At 46.9% G+C, this 25,385-nt stretch overlaps 3 protein-coding genes across 4 annotated transcripts in view; all 3 read left to right on the top strand.

Moving 5' to 3' along the window:
* The window catches only part of ZNF713 (zinc finger protein 713), a 30,722-nt gene extending 26,720 nt beyond the window's left edge, over nt 1-4,002 (top strand). Inside the window, exon 5 of the mRNA XM_047779968.1 lies at nt 3,925-4,002. Within this exon, the coding sequence (XP_047635924.1) occupies nt 3,925-3,986 (62 nt within the window). The 3' untranslated portion in view covers nt 3,987-4,002. The remainder of the gene's footprint in view (nt 1-3,924) is intronic.
* Nucleotides 4,003-4,042: 40 nt separating this feature from the next.
* On the top strand, nt 4,043-8,714 carry MRPS17 (mitochondrial ribosomal protein S17). 2 transcript variants are annotated; one of them, XM_047779970.1, is made up of 3 exons: nt 4,043-4,155; nt 4,889-5,028; nt 8,288-8,714. In XM_047779970.1, exons 2-3 carry the CDS (start codon nt 4,906-4,908, stop codon nt 8,555-8,557), a joined length of 393 nt encoding a protein of 130 aa, XP_047635926.1. In that variant the 5' UTR covers nt 4,043-4,155; nt 4,889-4,905; the 3' UTR covers nt 8,558-8,714. The 2 variants fall into 2 exon arrangements, with proteins under 2 accessions (XP_047635926.1, XP_047635925.1); XM_047779969.1 differs by lacking the exon at nt 4,043-4,155 and adding an exon at nt 4,166-4,384.
* A 4,624-nt stretch (nt 8,715-13,338) lies between these two features.
* Nucleotides 13,339-25,385, top strand: part of NIPSNAP2 (nipsnap homolog 2) — a 31,408-nt gene continuing 19,361 nt past the window's right edge. Inside the window, exons 1-2 of the mRNA XM_047779963.1 lie at nt 13,339-13,494; nt 25,183-25,322. Of these exons, the coding sequence (XP_047635919.1) occupies nt 13,403-13,494; nt 25,183-25,322 (232 nt within the window). The 5' untranslated portion in view covers nt 13,339-13,402. The remainder of the gene's footprint in view (nt 13,495-25,182; nt 25,323-25,385) is intronic.

Below are 25,385 nucleotides of genomic sequence, written 5' to 3'. Positions count from 1 at the left end.
TATATATATACATGCATATATATATACATACATATGTACATATGCACACACTTAGCAAGAAAATATATATTACTTTTTAAGATCAGTATTGAATCATACATACCATGTTATGATCATCCTTTTATAACTGTTTTAACATACTTTATTATATTAACTTTGCTCTTAAGCATCATTATGAACACTTGCCCTGTTATGTACAAGCAGCTCCAATTAATCACTTCTTATACTCAAATTGTGACAACTTGGCCAATGGAAGCTCCATTAAGCTGTCTTCTTTTAACTCTTAGCACTTTATCTGTTATCCTGAAAAACATTCTCATATTTGGAAGTGTTATAAACCCATCCCAAAATTTTTCCTGCTCTAAGATGTGAGAATAGCTTCTTCCACCTCCTACCCAAAAAGTTGTGGATTCTTTTAGTGCAGAGTAGTAGTAAAGACCAAAATCTGGGCACTGGGGATGCACATGACCATTGAGAGTGAGCAAAAGCCCTGCTGCTACTACAGCCACTGCCATCAGGACACTTTTAGCACTAAAAGTTAGATAGTAGAGGGAGTTCCCATTGTTTCTCAGTGATTTAAGAAACCGACTAGTATCCATGAGGACGCAGGTTCGATCCCTGACCTTGCTCAGTGGGTTAAGGATCTGGCATTCCTGCAAGCTTCAAAGTAGGTCACAGACATGGCTTGGATCTGCCGTTTCTGTGGCTATGGTGTAGGTCATAGCTGCAGCTCCAGTTCAGTCCCTAGCCTGGGAACTTTTATATGCCACAGGAATGATCCTAAAAAGAAAAAAAGACCTGAAATCATGAAACTCCTAAAGTAAAACAAAGGCAGTTTGCTCTGTGACATGGGACTTAGCAATATTTTTTTAAAATCTGTCTTTTCAGACAAGGGAAACAAAAGCAAAAATAAACAAATGGGACAGAATCAAACTTAAAAGCTTTTGCAGAGAAACCATCCACAAAATGAAAAGGCAGCTTATTAAACAGGAGAGGATATTTGCAGTGATGTGTCTAATAAGAGATTAGTAACCAAAACAAATAAAGAACTTCTACAACTCAATATAAAAAAAAAATTGAAAAGTGAATAGAGACCCTCAATAGGCATTTTTCTAAAGAAGTCATACAAACAGCCAACAGGCACATGAAACGATGCTCAACATTACTAATCATCATGGAAATGCAAATCAAAACCACTGGCGTGGCACAGTGGTTAATGAATCCGACTAGGAACTGCCAGATTGCGGGTTCAATCCCTGGCCTCGCTCAGTGGGTTAAGGATCTGGCATTGACATGAGCTGTGGTGTGGATCGAAGACGCAGCTCGGATCCCGAGTTGCTACGGCTCTGGTGTAGGCCATTGGCTAAGCTCCAATTAGACCCCTAGCCTGGGAACCTCCATATGCCGAGGGATTGGCACAAGAAAAGGCAAAACGACAAAACAAAACAAAACAATGAAATGTCACCTCACACTTGTTAAAATGGCTTTTATCAAAAAGTCTACAAAAAGGAGTTCCCCGGTGGCTCAGTGGATTAAGGATCTGGTGTTGTCACTGCTGTGGCTCGGGTCACTGTTGTATCACAGATTTGATCCCTGGCCCAGGAACTTCTGTGTGCTATGGAGTGACCAAAAAAAAAAAAAAAGTGTGCAAATAACAAATGTTGTCAAGAATGTGGAGAAAAAGGAACCCTAGTACACTGTTAGTGGGAATGTAAATTGGTGCTGCCACCATGGAAAACAGTACAGAGTTTCCTTAAAAAACTAAAAATAGAACCATCCACATGATCCAGCAATTCCACTGCTGGGTATATATCTGAAGAAAATAAAAACAATAATTTCAAAAGACATATGCATGCCAATGTTCTTTGCAGCTTTATTTACTATGGCCAAGATATAGATGCAACCTTTCATCCATTGATAAACGAGTGGAGCTTTCTTGGAGTCCTTTTATAAAAGAGATTGAGGGCAAAGCCTAATCACTTCCCCAAAGTGTCATATCCTAATACCCTCACTATGGGGGTCAAGAGTGAAGATATGAATTTTGGAAGGAAACAAATATTCACACCATAGCAGTGACCATGAAGGGAAGTGGATGAGAAGGCTGGGTTGGAGAGGTGGTGGGGGGTGTGGGGTAGGGGGATAGAAAATGAGAATGAATAATGTGTATATGGGTCATAGGCTAGGGGATTGGATGGCTGACCAAGAAGCTTATCAAATGTAGGGAGGTTTTACTCCTATCCAAAAGCATCTAATTCGTGTCTTACATCATGAATGACTGCATATTGTTTTCCATTTTCCAAGTACCAACTTCTGTATAGTTGATTTCCTATAAGTGCAAGCAGCAGATGATGACTCTGGTTGGATAGTCTCTTCAGGCCACCTCCCATCCTCCAGTCAAAACAGTCAAGATTCATATTCCTGAAGGTAATCTGATTGGTCCAGCTTGGGTCATGTGCTGCAGGAACACAGAGCCCTTTGATTGGCAGGCCCATCTAGACTGCAGACACAGTAATTCACAAAGGCAAATCAATGTGTTTTTACCCCAGAAGACAAAAAGAATACTAATGGATGATGGGACCCACTCAGATCTACCAAAATGGCATAAAGGTTACCTAAAACTTAGGATATTCAAGATACAGCAGATGCAAAAAAAAAAAGCCTTTTCGGAGCATCCCTTATCCAGGTAAAGGCGGAGCTGTGAGAGTGAAGCTGCCATAAATCTCTCAGGGGAGATTCCAGCCAGGAAGGTGACCAACCAATTTATCATGAAGTATTATACTTTCCATTATTCTCACAATTATTATACTTTCCATTATTCTCACAAAAGCCCATTTGACTTCCCTAAAGTCCACTTATTTTCCCAGAGGCCCTTTCTCCCTCCTTCTTTTCCCTTATTAAGTTAGTATATAATCCCCTCTTTCTAGTTGTTCAAGAGTCTCTTCATTCAATGAAAGCTCCTGTTCCCATGTGTAAATAAACCTTATCTTCTCTCCTGGTAATCCATTATCAGTTCATTCACAGCCCCACCCACAACAATCAAACTTAAGTTAGAAGAGGGAAAGTTTTCCTCCCAAACAAGTGTTGGGGGAAAAAAAACACAGATGTTTATTGTATCTTTAATGGTGTGAAATGATTTGATTTGCGTTATCTCTCTAGGTATGTCTTTGGTGTCATTAGCAAGAGAACTTTTAAGCTTGCCTGTAAAAGAAAGGAATTTAAATTCAAAGCTAGAGGGAAATATATCCTGGAACAGTTTTTGTTTATATGCAATAATATTTTCACTGCCACTAAAAATTAGCTTCCTGGGAGTTCCCATCCTGGCTCAGCGGTTAACAAAGCGGACTAGTATCCATGAGGAGGTGGGGTCGATCCTTGGCCTCGCTCAGCGGGTTAAGAATGCGGCATTGCCATGATCCAGCATTGCTGTGGTGTAGGCTGGTGGTGTAGCTCCCATTGGACCCCTAGCCTGGGAACGTCCATATGCCACAAGTGTGGCCGTGAAATGACAGAAAAAAAAGAAAAATTAGCTCCCGTTTCAGAAATTTCAAACATCTCACACTCTCCCAACACCATATCTCCTTTTAAATTCACTTTTTAAGTGTGCCCTTGGCCTTAATTCTTTCTCTGAATCCACACTTCAATCTAATGATTCCACCTTTTTTTTTTTTTGTCTTTCTGCCTTTTTGCCTTTTCTAGGGCCGCTCCTGCGACATATGGAGGTTCCGAGGCTAGGGGTTGAATCGGAGCTGCAGCCGCCGATCTATGCCAGAGCCACAGCAACGCGGGATCCGAGCCGCGTCTGCAACCTACACCACAGCTCACGGCAACGCCGGATCCTTAACCCACTGAGCAAGGCCAGGGATGGAACCCACAACCTCATGGGCGCAGCCGCCGACTAACCCAGGGTCTGCGGTTCTTTTTAAGGGAGAGTAGGCGGATCTGTGCCTTTTATCCCGCCCAGTGCTGAGAAGACCCATGGCCAATGAGAGGGCGGTCCGGGGCGGAGCCATTTACGCGTGCGGCGTGACGCCATCACGCTCGGGTCGGCCCTCCGCGAGCTGTGGAATTGGAGGTGACCGCCAGCCGCGCGCAGCTGCAGAAACCGGGGGTATTCCGGGGCCCGAGACGCTGCAGCGTGGGAACCGAACCCTCCAGGCGAGTCGAGTCGAGTTACCAGACCCCGGGGTTTTAGGGACGAAGAGGTCAATCACCCCCACCCGTTCCTAGACTGGGCGGCGTGGACTCACGCGCGCCCCAGGTAGCTGGGCTGTGAGCCTTTAGGGAGAGACAGCTGAGCGGGATGGAAAGAAATGAGGAACGCCGGTAAAGACCAGCGTTTGTTCGCCCTGTCGCGCGCCTTATAGGTTAAATTCTCGACACTCCTGTGAGTAAGCCCTGTTGTTATTCCCATTTTGCATGGGGGGGAAACTAAGGCTTAGATTAAAATTACAACTTTATAAACAGTATAAACACGGGAGGTTGAATAGTAAGGAAATAGTGAAACGAGTAAGCATCTCTAAAGTGATTTCAGAAAGCTAACAAGAGGTGTTTCAGAACTTAAATAGGATTTTTTTTTTTGTCTTTTTAGGGCTGCACCCATTGCATATGGAAGAGCCCAGGCTAGCGGTCGAATCGGAGCTACAACAGCGGGACTACACCACAGCCACAGCCACACCAGATAGCCGAATCTGCAACCTATATCACTGCAATGCCAGATCCTTAACCTACTGAGCAGACCAGGGATCAAACCCGCGTCCCCATGAATACTAATCTGGTTCATTACCTCTGAGCCATGACAGGAACTCAGAACTTGGGCAGGTCTAATGACGAAATTGATTTGGCAAGTCACAACTTTACCAAATTATCAAACTTTGGAATTTGTTTTCAGGTGACCCAAGCCACAGAATGTCAATAGCACGTTCGTCTGTCCATGCCAAATGGGTTGTGGGGAAGGTGATTGGGACAGCAATGCAAAAAACTGCTAAAGTGAGAGTGACCAGACTGGTTCTGGATCCCTATTTGTTAAAGGTAAGGAGCATCTCTCATTTCAGATGACGTTGATAAATCAGCGTGGTCTCGGTTCTGAGCAGAAAAACACTTCCCTGACAGTAAAGATGCATTGGGCATCTGCTATACACCAGACATCGTGCTGGTCTGTGGGTATAACAACGAGTCAATCGTGGTTTGCACTCACATTGTAGAGACACATAGAGTTAATTTCAGTCAATCTGATTAACTGCTATGGTCATTCTCTGTGTGAAACAGTGTGGGGCGCAGAAAGTAGGACTCAGTCTTCCTTCCCAAGTTGCTGAAGGAGAGACTTCTTGACTATAAGACATTTGAGCTGAATGTCAAAAGGGGTTTTATCCAGGGGACCAGGTAGAGGGCAGCAGGGATGTGGGGAGCCATTGCTCCCATGATGGATAATTTGTGAAAGTTCTTTTAGCAGTATATTGACCTAAAACAGACTGCTGGTTATTTCTGCAGTGGGTTTATTCGAGATGTGCAGAGAATTGCAGTTCAGGGTCTGTAACCACAGTGAGCCACGTGCACGTCCCCTACGGCAGTGGCCAGCTGAACGAGGGGAGGATGCTTTTACGGGGCGCCGGGGGGGGTGGGTTGCGAGGGATACACTAGACTAAGAGTTCATGGCTTTCCATTGGCTGAATCATTGCCGGGAAGGAAGAGAAGGTCGTTCTTCATGTTGAGCTCTGTTATCATCACAGGGTTGAGAGCTTCCCCTTCTGGTCTCCCAACCCTGTTTAAATGGGGTTTCTGTTTATTAATTTCTCACACACGAAAGGTCATGACATTCTACTGGAGCAGCAAGTGGTTCGGCAAGGCTGAGCCCAGAGCTTGGCATTCAGTAGGCACTGTTGAATGAATCCAAGAACAACCAGAGCTGGACCGTGAAGGGTCTTTTATGTTGTATTTTGGGATTCATCCTGTAAGCAAGGGAAGGACAGACTGGGAGGGCTGGGCTGAAGACTGGAGGTAAGGAAATGGGTAAGGAGGCTATTGCAAAAGTCTGGGACAGAAATGATAAAGAACTGAGCAGTCCTTGGAGCAGCGGGGATGGCATGGGGAAAGTAGATTTCAGAAAAGGAGAGCTCAAGTCCCCGATTTGGTAGATGGGCAAGGGAGGGAGGGGGAGGTGCCAAGGATGTTTCTGCATTCGATGTTGGGCACACTGGTCAGTACAAGTGCTTTTTGTTATCTAGGATCAGAAATGCATGGAGTTCCCATCGTGGCACAGTGGTTAACGAATCCGACTAGGAACCATGACGTTGCGGGTTCGATCCCTGCGCTTGCTCAGTGGGTTAACGATCCGGCGTTGCCGTGAGCTGTGGTGTAGGTTGCAGACGCGGCTCGAGTCCTGCGTTGCTGTGGCTCTGGCGTAGGCCGGTGGCCACAGCTCCGATTCAACCCCTAGCCTGGGAACCTCCATATGCCGTGGGAGCGGCCCAAGAAATAGCAAAAAGACAAAAAAAAAAAAAAGAAATGCAGGAGTTCCCATTGTGGCGCAGCGGAAACAAACCCGACTAGGAACCATGAGGTTTCGGGTTCTATCCCTGGCCTCACTCAGTGGGTTAATGATCCAGCGTTGCTGTGAGCTGTGGTGTAGGTCTCAGACGCAGCTTGGATCTGGCGTTGCTGTGGCATAGCCTGGCAGCTGTAGCTCCTATTAGTCCCCTAGCCTGGGAACCTCCATATGCCTCTGGTGCGGCCCTAAAAGTAAAAAAAAAAAGAAAAACGCAGGAGCAAGCTAGGAGTTCCTGTTGTGGCGAAGCGGAAATGAGTCCGATTAGTATCCATGAGGATTTGGGTTCAGTCCCTGGCCTCGCTCACTGGGTCAGAGATCCAGCGTTGCCATGAGCTGTCGTGTAGGTCACAGACACAGCTCAGATCCCGTGTGGCTGTGACTGTGGTGTAGGCTGGCAGCTGAAGCTCCGATTTGACCCCTAGCATGGGAACTTCCATATGCCACAGGTGTCACCCTAAAAGGCCAAAAAAAAAAAAAAAAAAGAAAAGAAACACAGGAGCAAGCTATAGAGTGAAGGCATCATCATTGGCCTTAGAATCAGAAGACCTTAGTTTGGTCTCCCAGGTCCCTCAGCAGATTAAGCATCTTGTGTTGTCACTCCTGTGGCTCGGGTCACTGCTGTGGTGTGGTTTCCATCCCTGCCCCAGGACCGTCTCCCTGCTGTGGGCGGGGCCAAAAAAAAAAAAAAAAAGACCTTAGTTTAAGTGCTGGCTGTTGTTCACTAGCTGTGCACGTTACCTAACTTCCCTGGTCTTTGTTCTGTGTAAAATGGGAACACCTGCCGTGGCAGGGTGAGTTGTACGTAATAGCTGGTTCCAGTTCTCATCTGCGGCTTATTTGCTCTACTTAGAGCATGGCATGGAGCTAATTGCTGTATATACATTATTATAACGTTTCATTGTGTTGGTAACTTTAGAGGCACAGGTATTTTTCCATTCATGTTATGGTGGGGAAAAAACCTGAGCATGGAGTGTTTAAGGGGCTTGTCCCAAGTCACAGAGCTAGTGGTGAGAGAACGTGTTTTTAGGCTGCAGAGAAGGCTCTACTGGGAAGAAAGAGTTTATTTTATTTTATTTATTTATTTTTTTAATATTTTTTACATTTTTTTAATTTAATTATTTGTTTTCATCTTTTTTTTTAAGGTTTTATTGGGGTGTAGTTGATTTACAATGTTGTGACAATTTCTTCTTCTTCTTCTTCTTTTTTTTTTTGTCTTTTTGCAATTTCTTGGGCCGCTCCCGTGGCATATGGGAGGTTCCCAGGCTAGGGGTCTAATCGGAGCTGTAGCTGCCAGCCTACGCCAGAGCCACAGCAACGCGGGATCCGAGCCATATCTGCGACCTACACCACTGCTCATGGCAACGCCAGATCCTTAACCCACTGAGCGAGGCCAGGGATCGAACCTGCAACCTCATGGTTCCTAGTCGGATTTATTAACCACTGCGCCACAATGGGAACTCCCCAGAAAGAGTTTAAATAGTGTAGAAAAGAATGATCCCTGATACAGTGAAGGGACCACAGGGATTAGGCTGGAAAACTTAGGGACAGGATCAGCTCTGGAAAAGTCACTGTGCTTCCCAGAAATTAAGCAGTTTATTTTTGTATTAGAAGCTTCTATCCGTATATGATCTCTTTTTTCTCCCAAGTCCCAGCTTGTTGTCCGTGCGTTGCCTTTTCGTATCGTGTGCGGCCTTGCGTGATCACAGGTGGGAACTACCGATTTCTTCTTCCTTCTCTCCACAGTATTTTAATAAGCGAAAAACCTACTTTGCCCACGATGCTCTTCAGCAGTGCACCGTCGGGGATATCGTGCTTCTCAAAGCTTTACCTGTCCCTCGAACCAAGCACGTGAAGCATGAACTGGCCGAGATCATTTTCAAAGTTGGACAAGTCATAGATCCGGTGACTGGCAAGCCCTGTGCAGGAACCACCTACCTGGAGAGCCCCATCAGTCCCGAAAGCACCCGCCTGACCAAAAACCTGGAAGCACTCCAGCTCTCGTCAACACAGTGAAGGGGGAGTGAAGACGGAGCCAAAGGGAAGGATTTATAAGTTTGCTTTATGGAAAAATTTTTCTAAGTTTCCTCACAAACCGTCCAGTTTAATCTTCTGGTATTTATGAAATAGTGAAAGTAAATGAAATAAAAACTTTGTTATAATTTTTCTTAAAGGACTATGGTTATGGTTCATAGTTCCTTCTCTGTGAACATAGTTCCTGTTATACTAAGTGTGCCTAGCGATCCACTGAAATGTTTCGTAAAACTGTTTTAGAAGACGTTCCCTTCATGGCTCAGTGGTTAACGAACCGGACTAGGATCCATGAGGATGTAAGTTCGATCCCTGGCCTCACTCAGTGGGTTAAGGATCCGGTGTTGCTGTGAGCTGTGGTGTAGGTCGCAGATCCCAAGTTGCTGTGACATAGGCCAGCAGCTATAGCTGCAATTCGACTCCTAACCTGGGAACTTCCATATGCCGAAGGTTTGGCCCTAAAAAGCAAAAAAAAAAAAAAAAACTTTTAGAAGGTGTGTTTTTTTTTTTCCCATTTCCATTTTTTTATTTTGAAAGAAGAAAACCTTTTGATATTATTCATAGATAAGCCTGCATTAAGCGAATGTTTATTTTTGATGGCATATATTCAAAATTAATTTTTTACTCTGATTTAACCAATTCCACAGGGAAATAATAAACATGACTTGGTCAGACTTTATCAGATTAAAGTTCTGTATTTTAAGAACTGGTGGCCTAGCAGTTAAGAATTTGGTGTTGTCACTGCTGTGGCTTGGGTCAGTCCCTGGCCCAGGATCTTCTTTATGCCACAGGCACAGCCAACAAAAAAGTTCCCTTGGTGGCACAGTGGGTTAGGGCTCCAGCATTGTCACTGCTGTGGCTTGGGTCAGTCCCTGGCCCAGGATCTTCTATATGCCACAGGCACAGCCAACAAAAAAGTTCCCTTGGTGGCACAGTGGGTTAGGGCTCCAGCATTGTCACTGCTGTGGCTCAGATTGCAGCTGTGGTTCGGGTTCAGTCCCTGGCCTGGGAACTTCCACATGCCTTGGGCGTGGCCAAAAAAAAAAATGTTGACATGTAGAAAATTAAACTCAAATTCTGCCATTTTTCTTTTATTCCATGTCCTAGGCTTGATTAAATAGAAATGAGTTCTTAAAATCTGATACATTGATGAAGCTGTAGAACTTCTCACACATGCATTTGAGTTGGAAAGTTTCAGAGTTTTGACTTCTCTTTTAGGGCGGTACCCGAAGCATGTAGAGGTTCCCAGGCTAGGGGTCGAATCAGCTGTAGCTGCCATCCCACACCACAGCCTATACCACAGCCACAACAACGTGGGATCCGAGCCGCGTCTGCAACCTACACCACAGCTCACGGCAATGCTGGATCCTTAACCCACTGAGTGAGGCCAGGGGTCGAACCTGCATCCTCATGGATACTAGTCAGATTTCGTTTCCGCTGAGCCATGATGTGAACTCTGAGTTTCAGAATTATTGCTGTTCATTATAAGCTGTGATAACTTAGATTAACCTGTGATAAGCTGATGAAGCATTGAGCTCTATATTTCAGTTTTCTGGCTCCCAGAAAGGGACTTGGAGCATATTTCAACCTTAGGGAATACATGTATTGTCAGGCAGAGCATTTCAGTAATTACAACAGGCACTGCCCGCCCTCTCAGGGCTCATAATCTCCTGGGAGGGATGCACAGATTCCTTCATGACAAACAGAAGCACATGAGTGGGGTGAAGTTAGGGTAACTTTCCAGAAGAGATGAGATAGTGCTAGAACTGAATCTTAAAGGACAAGTCTTAAGGTTAGTGCATGAGGCATGTGAAAAGGGCGTTCCTGGCAGAGGGAAGGGAGTATATGAAGTCCTCGAAGGATGAGAGGAAGCATGACCAAGGGGTTCTGAAAGCAGTGAGCACATTGGGACATTGGACATGGGTGGAACTTAGAGAAATTCTGGAATTAGAAGTATTTCTAGTAGTTCTAATTAGAACTTAATTAAAACATTAAGTAACCCCCATTACTTAATGTTTTAAAGAGTGATATATTTAGATTCACATTTCCGTAAGATAATAGCATCCGTGTCAGGAATAGACGGGAACGGAGAAGATTAGAGGTCGGGAGACAGTGACCTGTTCAAAGATTGGTTCTAAGATGTAAACTGAGTCGGGCAGGGAAGCTGAAAAGAAGTTAGATTATGTGCCAAGAGGAACTTGCAGGCTTGGCGCCAGGGAGGGTGAGTGAAAGGGGAGCATCTAAGACTGTCTAGGTGGGAGCGTGGGGTATTGGTTATCCTGGAGGGGACAGGACACCCGTCCGAGCCATCTCTAAAAGCGCAGATAGTGGAGTTCCCATTGTGGCTCAGTGGGTTAAGAACCCGACATAGTGTCTGTGAGGATGCAGTTTCAATCTTTGGCCTCACTCAGCAAGTCAAGGATCCAGGGTTGCCATGAGCTGTGGTGTAGGTCACAGACACAGCTTGGATCTGACGTTGCTGTGGCTGTGGTGTAGGCCGGCAGCTGTAGCTCCGATTGGACCCCTGGCCTGGGAGCCTCCATATGCCGTGGGTGCGGCCCTAAAAAAAGCAAAAAAGAATAGAAATAAAAGCTCAAGTACTTTAAATGCTTACATATGCTCTAATGTATCATTTTAATTTTAACATAGATATTTTCCTGGAAATCTTGATGTAAGAATTAAACTCCAGGAAGATGCCTAATGTTTATCCTATGATATTGGAACCTAAGCCACACACCTATAAATATGGAGCACCTCCCTCCCTTCAGTAAAATGCACTGGGTTAATAGAACTTGGAGCAAAATGATAGTGGAGAAAAAAGTGAAGAACAAGGAAGTTTGCGTGTGGCACAGCAGGTTAAGGATTTGGTGTTGTCACAGCTATGGTGCAGACCTCAACGGTTGCATGGGTTCAATCCCTGGCTTGGGAACTTCCACATGCTGAGGTTGTGGACAAAAAAAAAAAGGGCAGAATGAGTGGCCTAATAAAGAACCCAAGAGCCAAGTCATCAAAGAAACGCCTATCAAGTTTACATTTCAGGAAAATAGATTTGAAAGCATTTGTCTCCCGAAATAGAACTGAGAAATCTAGGGAATGTGTTAGAAAGTCACATCAGCATCACTGGCTTTAAGAGGCCCTGCCTCCCACAGTCCAGGATGGGGACCTGTCCTTTCCGCCCTGGGGAGAGCTCACACCAGCCTCCCTTTTGGGTCTCTGCCACCTCCACCGCCCCAAGAAGCATAAGCCAGTTGAGATCAGGAACAACCTCACCCACTCAGCCTGTGGCCACCTGTCCCTCTGTGCCTGATCGCCTTCCCGCCACATGCCTCTCCCTGGTGTGGAGCAAATCCTTGTTGCCACTCCTCCATCCACAGGACCCATTTCTGCCCTCCTGGTGGCTCCTTGCCATATTAACATTGTGGGACTCAGCCCTGAAGCCCCCTCCTCCTCCCTTCATCTTTAGAATTACCAACTCCAGAGACCCCCCCCCACACACAAACTGAGTGCCTGTCCCCACCCCTCCTAGAGATCTGTCAGCTACCCAGTCCTAAGGACAATTTCCTCTGGGCCATGAAAATGCCCCCTTTGGTGGCTGGGAAGCTCCTCCCCTGTTTCTCCCCATTTTCTTTTTTTTTTTGGTCTTTTTGTCTCTTTAGGGCCGCACTTACGCCATATGGAGGTTCCCAGGCTAGGGATCTAATAGGAGCTTAACTGCTCCTCAATTTTCTGTCTAGCTCTTAGCTGCGGTTTCATGATTCTATCAGTGGTTCTTTTATTTCCCCACAGGATACATTTCTCCCAAACAGGCTAGAGGTTGAACGTACACCACAGCCACAGCAAAATCAGATCCGATGCCGCACTTGCGACCTACACTGCAGCTCACGGAACGCCAGATCCTTAACCCATTGAGCAAGGCCAGGGATGGAACCTGCATCCTCGTGGATACTAGTCGGGTTCATTAACCAGCAAGCCACGACGGGAACTTCAACCCACGCCTTTGTTTAAGCTGTTTCCTTGGGCGGCCGGAGTTCTCCCTCCCTCCACCTGTCTGCTCTTTCCTTGGGACCAGGCCGCTGTGCCAGCTCCCCAGGGTTTTTCTTCCACTTTCCAGGCACCCCTGGGGACGCACTCTCCAGCCTGGGCTCCCTTCCGGTCTTGTCAATCTCTCCATTCTCACACTTGACACACTCCGATCATTTCATACCCAGCGGCGTGCTCACATCAACAGAACAAGGAGTCCGGAGACCACGAGAGTATCTGAGTATGTTTCCATCCAGAACGAGAATGCTTTTATTAAAGCGTAATCTATTTTTGAAAAGGCAATGTATGTACATGGTGCAAAATCTAAAAAGAAGCTGCCTCTCAGATTCGCCCTCAGGCCCTGGATTCCCCTAGGAACTGTGCTACTCTCTTCCGGTGAATCTCTCCACGTATGTTCAAGCCTTGCCCTCGACCCCTGCGTGGCCCCTGTGCTGGGCACCGAGCTCCTTTCGTCGGAGCTTGAAGTCTCAAAATCTGTTGCCGTCAGGCTTCCCGCTGCTTTCTTGCGACTCCGGGACCTCAGTGCCAGGACGCACTGAGGACAAGACCTCTGCGCCCCCCCCCCCCGCTCCCCCTGGCGGCCGCTCCCCGCGGTGCAGCGTCCTGGGCCCCACTCCCCCTGGCGGTCGCGCCCCGCACTGCAGCGGCCGCACGCCCTGCCCCGCCCCGCCCCGCCCCCCGCCTCGGCGGGCCCGGCCGGGGGAGGGGTCGCGGCGGCGGCGGCGGCGGCGGCGGCGGCGGCGGCGTCAGCGGAGGCCGGGGCGGTGGGAGTCGAGGCTCCGGAGCAAGATGGCGGTGCGAGTGTTGCGCGCCGGCGGAGCGGCCTCAGGCGGCGGCTTCCTGTGGCGGGCCGCCCCCTGCAGCCTACTGCCCGGGCTCCGGTGAGCAGCGCCGCCCTTTCCGGGAGCGGCCGGGGAGGGGCCGCCGCGGGGCGGAGGGCGCGGGGTCCCAGCGCGGGTCTCCGCCCTGGCTCGGTAGCGTTCCCATGGGGCAGGGCCGCCGGGGCTGTGGGGCGGCTGGGCTGGGGCCGCGGTCCGCGTGGCGGGGCGAGCCGGAGCCTCGGCAGGGTCGGAGCGCCTGCCGCCGGGCCGGCGGGGCTCAAGGTCATGGCGGGAATGACACCCAGCGCCGAAGCCACGTCCGCGCGCGGAGCCGGCCCGGCCTGTTGGACCTTGACCCTGCGCGAGCCGGAGTCGTGGGGGAGCGGCCGGCGCGTGGCTGAGGCCGCAGGCCTTGAACTTGGGCCTCGGGGTTCCTGCAGGGCGTCCTGAGAAAGCTGCTCGCCCGCGCAAAGCCTCAGTGTCAGCATCTGTAAACGGTAGTGGAGGTACCTACCACTCACCTCCTAGGTTGCTGTGAAGAAATAAAATAATACATCGGCCCCGGCGATCCCTCAGTGGAGATTGGGGAAGTAGCCAAGAGGTGTCCGCCTTACGGACAGTTGTTGACTTGCATTGAAAAGTAGGTAGTGGATCAAAAAAGTATGTACAGTTATCAGCACGAAGTAGGGGTTGGGTTCATGTTTAAACTTTTTTCCTAACCTCATTGGATTACATATTCGATTTTCTGAGTCCATCCCGGACACAGCCATGTCCTGTTTGCCCAGTTGAAAAGCCAGAGCTCCCATCAACCAATTTACACATCCATTTGCTTTCCCGGTTTATTTACGTTAGGTTATATGAATTTTATCTTGTTGTTTATCTTCAATAGTGAGCCTCTAGGAAATACAGTTGGCATTTCAAAAAATGGAAAAGGGAAGGAAGTACCTGTTAAACTCTTAATGTGGGCCAGCTTTATATGATAACAGCTTATTTATTCAGTGTAATCCTAGTAGCAATCTTAAGAAGGAAGTAATAGGATCTACATCTTAGAGATGAGAAGGAACCTCAACCTGCTGAAGACACGTGGCTAGAAAAGGCATTTGAACCCAAGTTTGTTACACTTCAGGCCCAGTGCCCTTGCAAGGACTGCTGCTCAAGTTGTGTTACAAAATTGGATGTTTATGTTTCCAAGTTGATCAACAAATCAACCCTCTTTTATTTTTATTCTGTTATTAAGTATCTACTGTTTATTTTTCCCCACAAGTGATAGAAGCCCATGAAATTGATATTTCCTTTTTTTCAAAAAAGACAGCTGAGGGAGTTCCCCTTGTGGTGTAGTGGAAATGAATCGGACTAGGAACCTTGAGGTTGCGGGTTTGATCCCTAGCCTTGCTCAGTGGGTTAAGGATGTGGCGTTGCTCTGAGCTGTGGTGTATGTCGCAGAACGCGGCTTGGATCTGACGTGGCTATGGCTGTGGCCAGTGGCTGTAGCTCTAATTTGACCCCTAGTCTGGAAACCTCCATGTGCCATGGGTGCGGCCCGAAAAAGAAAAAAAAAAAAAAAAAAAGCTGCGCCTGAAGGTGTTCACTTAAAGGGCCCAAGGTCACCTGGGATACCCCAGGTTCCTGCTAGGGCCACATGCTCTCAACACTGGGGTCCTTGTCTCTATTCAAGGTCCCCTGTACCTTCTGACTACTCCTTCCTGGGCTCTAGTCTGCCTTAAGCTTTAACTGCCTCAACTTTAGGACTCAGTCTAGACTCAGTCAATTCATTGATTCTATCACATATTGAGTGTATAGGATGTCTTTGAAGCCCTCTGGCCCTGAGCGTAAGAGCTGTGGTCACTCTCCCCAGGAAGCCGTGGCTGAGATGAAAACCCATAGAGACTTACAGATCGAGGTAGGTGCCATGGGACAAAATCAGGGAACTTCCCACATGAGGTCATGGAAGGCCTCTCGGACAAGGTGATGTCAAACTGAGACCTGAAGGGTCAGTGGGCATGAAAGCCCTGAAGGGGAGGAGTCAGACATGCTGGGAAACCCCAGAAAAATCTAGGAGGTAGGAGTGAAAGGAAAACAGGACAGGTGGCAAGGAGCAGGGGCCAGAAAATTCCAGGCCTTACAGCTATTTAGAGAGCTTGCATTTTATTCTGAGCCCTGGAAAACATTTAAAGGTATAAGCCCTAGGGTAACATGCTCTGAGCTACATTTTTAAAAGATCAGTCTGGAGAGTTCTCATTGTGGCTCAGTGGGTTAAGAACCTGACATGGCATCCATGAGGATGCAGGTTCCATCCCTGGCCTTGCTCAGTGGGTTAAGGATCTGGCATTGCTGCAGGTTGTGGCATCGGTCACAGATGTGGCTCAGACCCCATGTGGCGGTGGTGCAGGCCAACAGTGGCAGCTCCAATTTGACTCCTAGCCTAGGAACTTCCATACACTGCAGGTGTGGCCCTAAAAAGGAAAACATAGAAAATAAAATATCAGTCTGGCTTTGAAAGGGGGACAGAATCAAGGTAATGGCCAGCGGGGAGGATGCTGGTGCCATTTACCTAGAGCTGTTTGTTGCCCAGGTGAGCGTGCCGGCCACCTGCCAGGTGCTGTTGGGAAACGTCAGTGAATAAGGCACACGAGGTGCTGGCCACTGAGAGCTTGCTAGGAATTCAGAGGAGGAGGAACAGGTGTGGGTGGGGAAGGGGTGGACCCAGGGCAGTGGACCTGGTGAAATTTGTTTGAGATGGCCGTGCACTATTCAGATAGAAAGGCCAGCTAAGCAGTTGGCCTGCTGGACCTCTGACTCCTCACGGGAGATGTCTGGACAGCATTGGAGAGTTGTCAGCACATAAGAATGCACAGTGTTGATAGATCCATGGGTTTCAATATGGCATTTTAGAGTCAATTGAAATTTGTATAATAAAATGTTTTTTAAAACCGTAGGGATGGATGAGATTGTTTGAGGAGTGTGGGTAGAGCAGGAGCTGAGAAACAGGCCCTGGGCTCTATGGGCATTTATAGGCTGGATTAGGAAGGAGAAGCAGCAAGGGAGACTGAAAAGAAGCAGCTGTGGGGTATTGTTTTTTTGTTGTTGTTTTTTGCTTTTTAGGGCCGCACCTGCAGCATACAGAAGTCCTCAGGCTAGGGGATGAATCGGAGCTACACCCGCTGGCCTGCACCACAGCCACAGCAGCTCGGGATTCGAGCCGCATCTGCGACCTACACCACAGCTCATGGCAAAGCCGGATCCTTAACCCAGTGAGCGAGGCCAGGGATCAAACCCGCAACCTCATGAATCCTAGTCAGGTTCCTTAACTGCTGAGCCACAAAGAGAACTCCCATGGGGTATTGTTGTCTCTAAGTGCCCTGGGGAGGTTATTTCCAGGAGGGAAGAGTTAAGATGACATAAGAAAACTGCATTTAGGGAGTTCCCGGCGTGGCGCAGTGGTTAACGAATCCGACTAGGAACCATGAGGTTGCGGGTTCGGTCCCTGCCCTTGCTCAGTGGGTTAACGATCCGGCGTTGCCGTGAGCTGTGGTGTAGGTTGCTGATGCAGCTCGGATCCCGCGTTGCTGTGGCTCTGGCGTAGGCCGGTGGCTACAGCTCCGATTGGACCCCTAGCCTGGGAACCTCCATATGCCGCAGGGGCGCCCCAAGAAATAGCAAAAAGACAAAAAAAAAAAAAAAGAAAACTGCATTTACCCACAGGGGTGTTGTGGGTGACCTTGCAGGAGCCGTTTCAGAGTGAAGGAGGAAGTCTTCCTGGGAGACTTTTTTGCCAGCACATCTTACTTGGCTCTGCTCAGGGCCGGGCCCTCTGTTCAGCGCTTTGGACATGGCACGGGTCTCCCCCAGGTGCTAGAAACGACCATGTCCCGGAATTTAACTCTTCCTCCTCCTGCAGCACCTGCTTGCTCCTCCTGCGTTCTCTCTCCCCAGTGCCGGACTGTCTTCCGTTAGTGGTCCAGGCCAGAAACCCGGTTCCCCAAGCCTGTCCCCTCCTGTTCTCTCCCATCTAGTCAGTTGCCAGATCTGTTAGTTCTGCCTCCAGCATGTGTGGCCTCCACCACTCCCCTAGCGCAGCTGTGGGCAGCGCTCAGCTGGATTTCTACGGAGAGAGTGGACTTGAAGCCCCTGGTGATGGGGACAACTAGCGAATTCTGAGCAGGACATTTTCCTACTAGAAAGAGCTCAGAGTTCCCACTCTGGTGCAGCAGGTTAAGATCTGATGTTGTCTCTGCTACGACGTGGGTTCAATCCCTGGCCCAGCCCAGTGGGTTAAGGATCTGGCCTTGTTGCAGCTATGGTGTAGGTCACAGCTGCAGCTCAGATTCAATCCCTGGCCCGAGAACTCCATATGCTGCCTTCAGGAGTATCTTTGGAATGCATTGTTTTTCCTTCATCCCTACTGCCATCATCTTAACCAGGGTCATCTGTGGTCCATCCTGTGAGTCCTGAATGCCTCCTGATTGGTACTACTGGGCTGGGCAGCCAGCCAGGAGCCCAGGACCCATGCTCCCTGCCTTTCTCTTTCTTTTCCTTTCAGGGCCACACCTGCGGCACATGGAGGTTCCCAGGCTAGGGGTCTAGTTAGAGCTGCAGCTACCGGCCCACGCCACAGCCACAGCAATGCCAGATCCGAGCCGCGTCTGCGACCTGCACCACAGCTCATGGCAATGCTGGATCCTTAACCCACTGAGCAAGGCCAGGGATCGAACCCGCATCCTCATGGATCCTATTTGGGTTCTTAACCCACTTAGCCACAACGGGAGCTCCTGCCTGCCTTCTTGCTGCAGTCCATCCACCACACCACTGTCAGGCTGTTGTTTACACCCAGATCTTTTCTGGAAACTTGCTAGCATTGCACGGCATACGGGATAAAGTCCAGCTGGTAGGCATGGTGCACGGGAGCCACCCGCCCCCCTCGCCTTCCTGTTGTCCTGCACCATCCTCCCCCACCCTGTTCTCTTGCCTTCCCGAATGCTTGCTGGTCCAGAAATATGCCACATAGCTTCACGACTCCATGCCCCTGGACACGTTGTTCCCTTTGACTGGAATTTTCACCTCCAAGACAGAGCTCGAGTGTCTCCACTGGACTCCCTCTTGCTCCTTGCAAGCCAAGGCCAAGATGGTTCGTGCCCTTGAGTTCCCACAGCGTGTGTGTGAGTCTGCCGTGTCCGTGACTGCTCTGGCTATTTGCTGCTAGGTTTTTTGTGTGCAGTTGGGCAGGCTAGGCACTGCCTGATCTTTATATCCACCAGTACCCAATGCTTACTGTGTTTAAAGGCTAGTGTTTTGTAGAACGTGCCACCCAGCATCTAGATGATGTTATAAAGACAGCTGATCGTGACATTTGTCTCTAAAGCAGCCCCGCCTGGGTCTTGTCACCCTGACAGCTATTGGCATGGCCGCCTCTTCCCCCTTCCGTGATTCAGCTTGGACAGCCGAATGGACTGGGCACATGAGGCACCTTTGGTCACTTGCCACTCTGTCAGTTGGGGCTAATGTTGGGCCATGTCGCTTTCCATTTGTCAAGACAGTTGCTACCCAAGTGTGACAAGCAGGCAGCACTCGGATGCTTGTGGTTGTCCCGTGATGTTGACTCTTTCTTAGGTTAATGTTTAGTTTACAGAGTGTTGTCCTATTCCTTATCTCATTTTCCCCATCCTAAAGTAAATCCCTCTGGTATTAAAATCCGGAACAGGTGCTCACTTGGGGAGATTTGTGGTGGGGAGGCATACCTTTTTAGTGACAATATTTTGAACTTTATGGATCTTGGTTCGTAGTTTTCTCTTGCTACTTCTTAGCTCAAGTTGTGTAATAACCTCTCGGAGCTAGTCTGTAAAAGGCGATAACATCTACCTTGCTAGATTGTTCCAAGGATTAAAAGAGTAGGTATAGACAAACCACTTAGTCCAGTGCAGGAGCTGTGTGCTTATAAACTTGAAATTCCCTTAAATTCTAAAGAGGAAGAGATTGCTTTGGAATTTTTTCCCCTCCAGATTCAGTCTGCCAATAATTCTTTATCACGCTGTCTTGTTTTATAAAGTATTAAACCCCTAGGAATTAAATATCAATATGTGTGCACATGGTATATGTTTGTCTATGTATTTTTGTCTATGTATTTTAAGAACTATTAGTACAAGCAACTACAATTAAAAAAAAAAATTTTTTTAGGAATTTCCGTGGTGGCGCAGTGGAAACAAATTCAACTAGGAACCATGAGGTTGCAGGTTTGAACCCTGGCCTCGCTCAGTGGGTTAAGGATCCAGCATAGTCGTGAGCTGTGATGTAGGCGGGCAGCTTCAGCTCTGATTCAGCCCCTAGCCTGGTAACCTCCATATGCCACAGGTGTGTCCCTAAAAAAAAGCAAACAAAAAAAAAATTTTTTTTAATCAACTATAATTTTAAAAATTTAAAATAAAGAACTATGAGTAGTGGTTACTTTGGTGAGCATTTCTTAATGAGATTTCCTATATTTTTAGAAACTTTCATTGTGCCCTTTTCCTAGTTGTTCATAATTGTTATCCCTAAACTCCAAAAATTTATTTGATCCCCCCAAAAAATTTCCACACAATTTCTGTTTAGTAAATTTAAACTGTGAAATAAAGTAAAAACAAGAATTAGACAGGGTCCCATTAACAAATCTTGAAACTTTTTACTTTGCATATCACTAATTTTATATGCTTGACATTTTACTTCATTGTAATTATTTAAGCAAACATCCCACAATGTGGCATATTTAAAATGCTTTAGGAGTTCCCATCGTGGCACAGTGGTTAACGAATCTGACTAGGAACCATGAGGTTGCGGGTTCGGTCCCTGCCCTTGCTCAGTGGGTTAACGATCCGGCGTTGCCGTGAGCTGTGGTGTAGGTTGCAGATGCAGCTCGGATCCCGCGTTGCTGTGGCTCTGGCGTAGGCCGGAGACTACAGCTCCGATTGGACCCCTAGCCTGGGAACCTCCATATGCCGAGGGAGCGGCCGAAGAAATAGCAACAACAACAGCAACAACAACAAAAGACCAAAAAAATAAAATAAAATAAAATGCTTTAAAGTGACAAAATGTTTTTATTTTTATGGAAATAAATTTTGTAATGATTTATTTGGAAAATTGCCTTCTTCAGAATTAGTTTGTTTATATACTCAAAGAGTGAATTGAAAACAGAGATAAATACCATATGATTTCAGGTTTTGCTAAAGGGCTAATAGTTTTTTTATAGAATTTCTTTAAAAAAAAAAAAAAAAAAAAAGGGAGTTCCTGTCGTGGTGCAGTGGTTAACGACTCCGACTAGGAACCATGAGGTTGCGGGTTCGGTCCCTGCCCTTGCTCAGTGGGTTAACGATCTGGCGTTGCCGTGAGCTGTGGTGTAGGTTGCAGACGCGGTTCGGATCCCGAGTTGCTGTGGCTGGGGCATAGGCCAGTGGCTACAGCTCCGATTCAACCCCTAGCCTGGGAACCTCCATATGCCGCGGGAGTGGCCCAAGAAATAGCAAAAAAAAAAAAGACAAAAACAAACAAACAAACAAAGGCAAGCAAAGCTTTTTATTAAAAGAGATAGCTTGTGCACAATGGAGAAGGTGTGGGGGAAAAAAGTGCCAGCTCCTCTATATAAAATTTCTTTTAAAAGTTCGTTTTTTAAAAAAGTAGTTTTAAAACAATTTCTTCATCTCTCATCCCTAATCAGGTGCTCTCCTAAGTGCTTTAAGCATATTTACTAGGGGTTAAACATGTACTTTAAAACAAAAGTGAAAAACATTGTCAATACAGACTTTGTATGGGGAAAGCTGTGTCTATTTTACTTTTAACTCTGTCCTTTCAGGGGTATGACCATTAATACTTTGTTTAATTCTAAGGAATTTTAGCATATAATAAAAGCAAAGTGGAAGAATTTCCAACTTCTTTTTACAGATGCCACTTAGGGCTATATATTTTTGTCCTGTGCACTTACAAGAAGAAGTGCATGTACTGGTATTAACTTGTTATTTTGCTTATTTAATATGAGCTTCCTGCTTTTTAATCTTAAAAGTTTTGAAAAGTAGGGGAGTTCCTGTCGTGGCTCAGTGGTTAACAAATTCGACTAGGAACCATGGGGTTGCGAGTTTGATCCCTGGTCTCGCTCAGTGGGTTAAGGATCTGATGTTGCCGTGAGCTGTGGTGGAGGTTGCAGACACAGCTCAGGTCTGGCGTTGCTGTAGCGAAGGCCGGTGGCTACAGCTCTGATTAGACCCCTAGCCTGGGAACCTTCATGTGCTGCGGGTGTGGCCCTAAAAGCAAAAAAAAAAAAAAGTTTTGGAAAGTGCTATTATATTGCTTGATCATTACTGTAGATATAGAAAACATTTTATTGTTAATTTTATATTTATAAATATTTTGTTTATACATTTGTAAGTTCCACCAGTCAAAAAAGTCTTTTTATCTGGTTTCTAGCTATTTGTGATATCATTGAATTGCTTTTTAAATTAAAAGAACATCATATAGGGAGGAAAGTGCTCTGTCATGTTTGTTAAAACAAGTTGATTTGTTGATTTTTGAAGCAAAAAAAAAAAAAGAAAAAGGCCGCCAGTGTAACACTTGAAATTTAGAGTTCTATTTCTAAAGCCCCATAGTTGAGTGAGAAGATTTTACATTATTTAATGTGGAATCCCCACGCTCATCTCATGAGTTTTCCTTGTCTCTTGCTTAAACTCCCCTTCCTCAGGGCCTTAGAGGGGTCACCCTCTCTTTTCCTGTTACATTGGCGTTGTGGTGTCTGTCCTCGAGCAGGTGTGCTCAGCGGATTAGAAATAGTCTGTAGGAAATCTTCAGGTGTTTTGAGCGGTATCCCAGAGAAGGCTCCCACTGGCCTGTCAGCCTCCTACCTCGTTGAGCAGCACTGAGTTGAGATCTGAGCATTTATATCGGCCGTTTGGCATCCTAGCTCATTCCATGCTAGGTGTGACCTAGCAGAGGGCAGGGAAGATCATTTATGTGTTTGTCCATCAATTAAAGATCAGCACAATCGAGTACGCTGTGATAGCTCTGGCCAGAGATGATGGCCAGAAAAGCCATGGCATGGAAAGAACAGGCACAGTGTTAAAAGGCTGCATTCTGTACGAGTCCATCTATAAGACATCCTGGAAAAGGCAAACGAGGGCGTCATAGAACAGATCCGTGGTTGCTGGTGGCTGGAAGTTGGGAGAAGGGTTTGATCATCAAAGGAGGCATTTTAGGGAACCGAGGAGCCGTTCTGTATCTCATTGTGGTGGTGGTTACATGGTTTTAGGCGTTTGTAGAACTGTATCCCAAAGGAGTAATTTTACGGTACATGCCTTTGAATTAAAGTGACAGAGATGCAGGGACATGGTGTGTCATTTGATTGTGGTTATATGAACTTAGGAAGAGGATGAGTTTCAGCCAGGTTTTAGTTTTTAAAAATTTGTTAACAAGTTAGATATACCTGTATACCTTACCCATTAGCGAGTTTCTAAACATGTGCTTTTAGGTATGTTAGCTAATTTCAAGTATAAAAATAATATACGTATGTGGAAAATTCTCAGATAATCCGGAAGGTTATACAACGAAAAGGAAAAATCTCTCCTCCCACCCCTAAGCCCAGTCACATTTCCTGGATGTCGTCACTCGTAGCAGCTCACCTTGTGCGTGTATTTATGATACTATTCTGGGCCTGCTTTTTCCACATCATTCGTCTCAGAGATACCAACACATCCGTGCCTGTAGATCTGCCTCATTCTTTTTTAGTGATTGCATTCTGTTCTGATATTGGACGTGCCTTGATGTATTTGACCCGTCCCTATTGATGGGTTCTAGGTGGCCTGTTCAGAGGTAAACTGGTAAATACAGTAAGGAATGCTGTCTCGCATTCAGCTGTGTGCGCCTGCCTAAATATAGCTGCTGTAGGACATAACTCCAAGTGCAAGGATTAGGCCGGAAGGCCTGCACGGTTTGAAGTTTGCTGTAGGTAACACCACACTGCCCTCTAGGGAGGTTGCACACATATGTGGTCCCACTAGCAAGCATATGGAAGTTAAACATGCACTTAAAATTGCACGGGCAAAGTGAGAGTTTGTTCTGTCAAATTTATCCTCACTCTCTGAAGCGTGTATAGTAGAAATTCAGTGGTGAGATGAAAATCAGCAAATTATTTATACAATAATGAAGTTTGTATTCTTTTATTTCATTTTACTAATTTTTTATTCCATTGTGTAAAAAGTGTGTATTCTTAGGGTTTTGCGACAATTAGAAATCTTGATTCAGGGTGTTCCCTGGTGGTCTAGTGGTTAGAACGTGGTGCTTTCACCACTGCAGCCAAGGTTCAGTCCCTGGTCTGGGAACTGAGATCCCACATCAAGCTGCTGCATACCATGGCCCAACCCCCCCAAAAAGGAGTTCCCATTGTGGTTCAGCAGAAATGAACCCGACTAGTATCTGTGAGGATGTGGGTTCAGTCCCACTGAGTGGGTTAAGGATCTGGCATTGCCATGATCTGCATTGTAGGCCAGAGACAAGGCTCAGATCTGGCATTGCTATGGCTGTGGTGTAGGCCAGCAGCTGCAGGTTCGATTTGACCCCTAGCCTGGGAACCTCCATATGCCTCTGCGGCCCTAAAGTAAAAAGGAAGGAAGGGACGGAAGAAAGAAAAGAGAGGGAGGAAGGAAGGAAGAAAAAGAAAGAAAGAAAGAGGGAGTTCCTGTTGGTGGCTCAGTGAGTTAAGAACCTGACATAGTGTCAGGATATGGGTTCAATCTCTGGCCTCACTCAGTGGGTTACGGATTCCATGTTACCTCAAGCTGTGGTGTAGGTTGCAGATGCAGCTTGGGTCTGGTGTTGCTATGGCTGTGGTGTAGGCCTGCAGCTGCAGGTTCAATTCAGCCTCAAGCCCAGGAACTTCCATATGCTTCAGGTGTGGCCTTAAAAAGAAAAAAAAGAAACAAGAAAAAATAAATCTTGATTTTTAAAGAAAAAATGTCATTTCACTTTCTCTGTATATTTCTTCTCACATTTTATATTGTGGTAAAGTACATATAAAATTTGCCATTTTTCTTTTGGGGGGAGTGTTTGTTGTTTTTGGCTGCCCCATGGCATATGGAGTTCCCGAGCCAGGGATCAGATCCAAGACGCAGTGGGGATCTAAGGATCTTAGATCCTTAAGCCCCTGTGCCAGGCCAGGGATAGAATCTGCATCTCAGCGGCACCAAGACACTGCCGATCCTATGGCGCCACAGTGGAAACTCTGCCATTTTAGCCGTTTTTAAGTGCACGCTTCAGTGGCATTAAGTACATTCCCAGAGTTGTGCAGCCACCACCACCACCACCATCTCCAGAACCTTTTCATCTTCCCAGACTGAAACTCTGTATCCATCGAATAATAAGTCCACCCCTGGCAACCACAGTTCTACCTTCTTTTTCTGTGAATCTCACAATTCCAGGTTTCCATGTATGTTTTTTCTGGGTTGAAATGTCCTTGGAGGAGGGAAGAGCACGTGGCGGAACTCGCGGAGACACGTGTGTGAGCTCCCCAGGAGCCGTGGAAGTCACTTCTGTCACGCTCTGCTCCTGTGCGTGGGAGCGCATGCTGTTGGGGTGGAAAGCGGACCTGTGGTAACCCGGGTTCTAGAGCGGTGCCTGGAGTGTGTGTTGGCTGAATGGATTGATGGGGTTTATGAAAACAGTGTACTGCGCCACACAACCTAAAGACCCTGAAATCTTTGCACCTCTGATTATACTCACATTTTTGCCTTGGTTACTCCTTAGGAAATTGGCGTCTTCCAATAACAGGCTTCGAGAAGAGAGCTGGCTAAAATCCTTGTTTGTCCGGAAGGTCGATCCGAGGAAGGATGCGCACTCGAACCTCCTGGCCAAGAAGGAAACAAGCAGTCTGTACAAATTACAGTGTGAGTGGCAGGTTTGCTAGCTTCATAGTTGACTTTTCCCCCTTTGTTCCTAAGTTTATCGTT

This window comes from Phacochoerus africanus, chromosome 5 (genome assembly GCF_016906955.1).
Source record: "Phacochoerus africanus isolate WHEZ1 chromosome 5, ROS_Pafr_v1, whole genome shotgun sequence".
Lineage (NCBI taxonomy): Eukaryota > Metazoa > Chordata > Mammalia > Artiodactyla > Suidae > Phacochoerus > Phacochoerus africanus.
Note: the sequence above shows the minus strand (reverse complement) of the source record. Positions and strands in the feature narration are given on the sequence as shown.

Bases quoted from the DNA above. Each gene is read 5' to 3' on its own strand.
- MRPS17 (XM_047779970.1), top strand. From the start codon at position 4,906: ATGTCAATAGCACGTTCGTCTGTCCATGCCAAATGGGTTGTGGGGAAG. The intron at 5,029-8,287 runs GTAAGGAGCATC...TTCTCTCCACAG, and splicing joins TGGATCCCTATTTGTTAAAG to TATTTTAATAAGCGAAAAAC.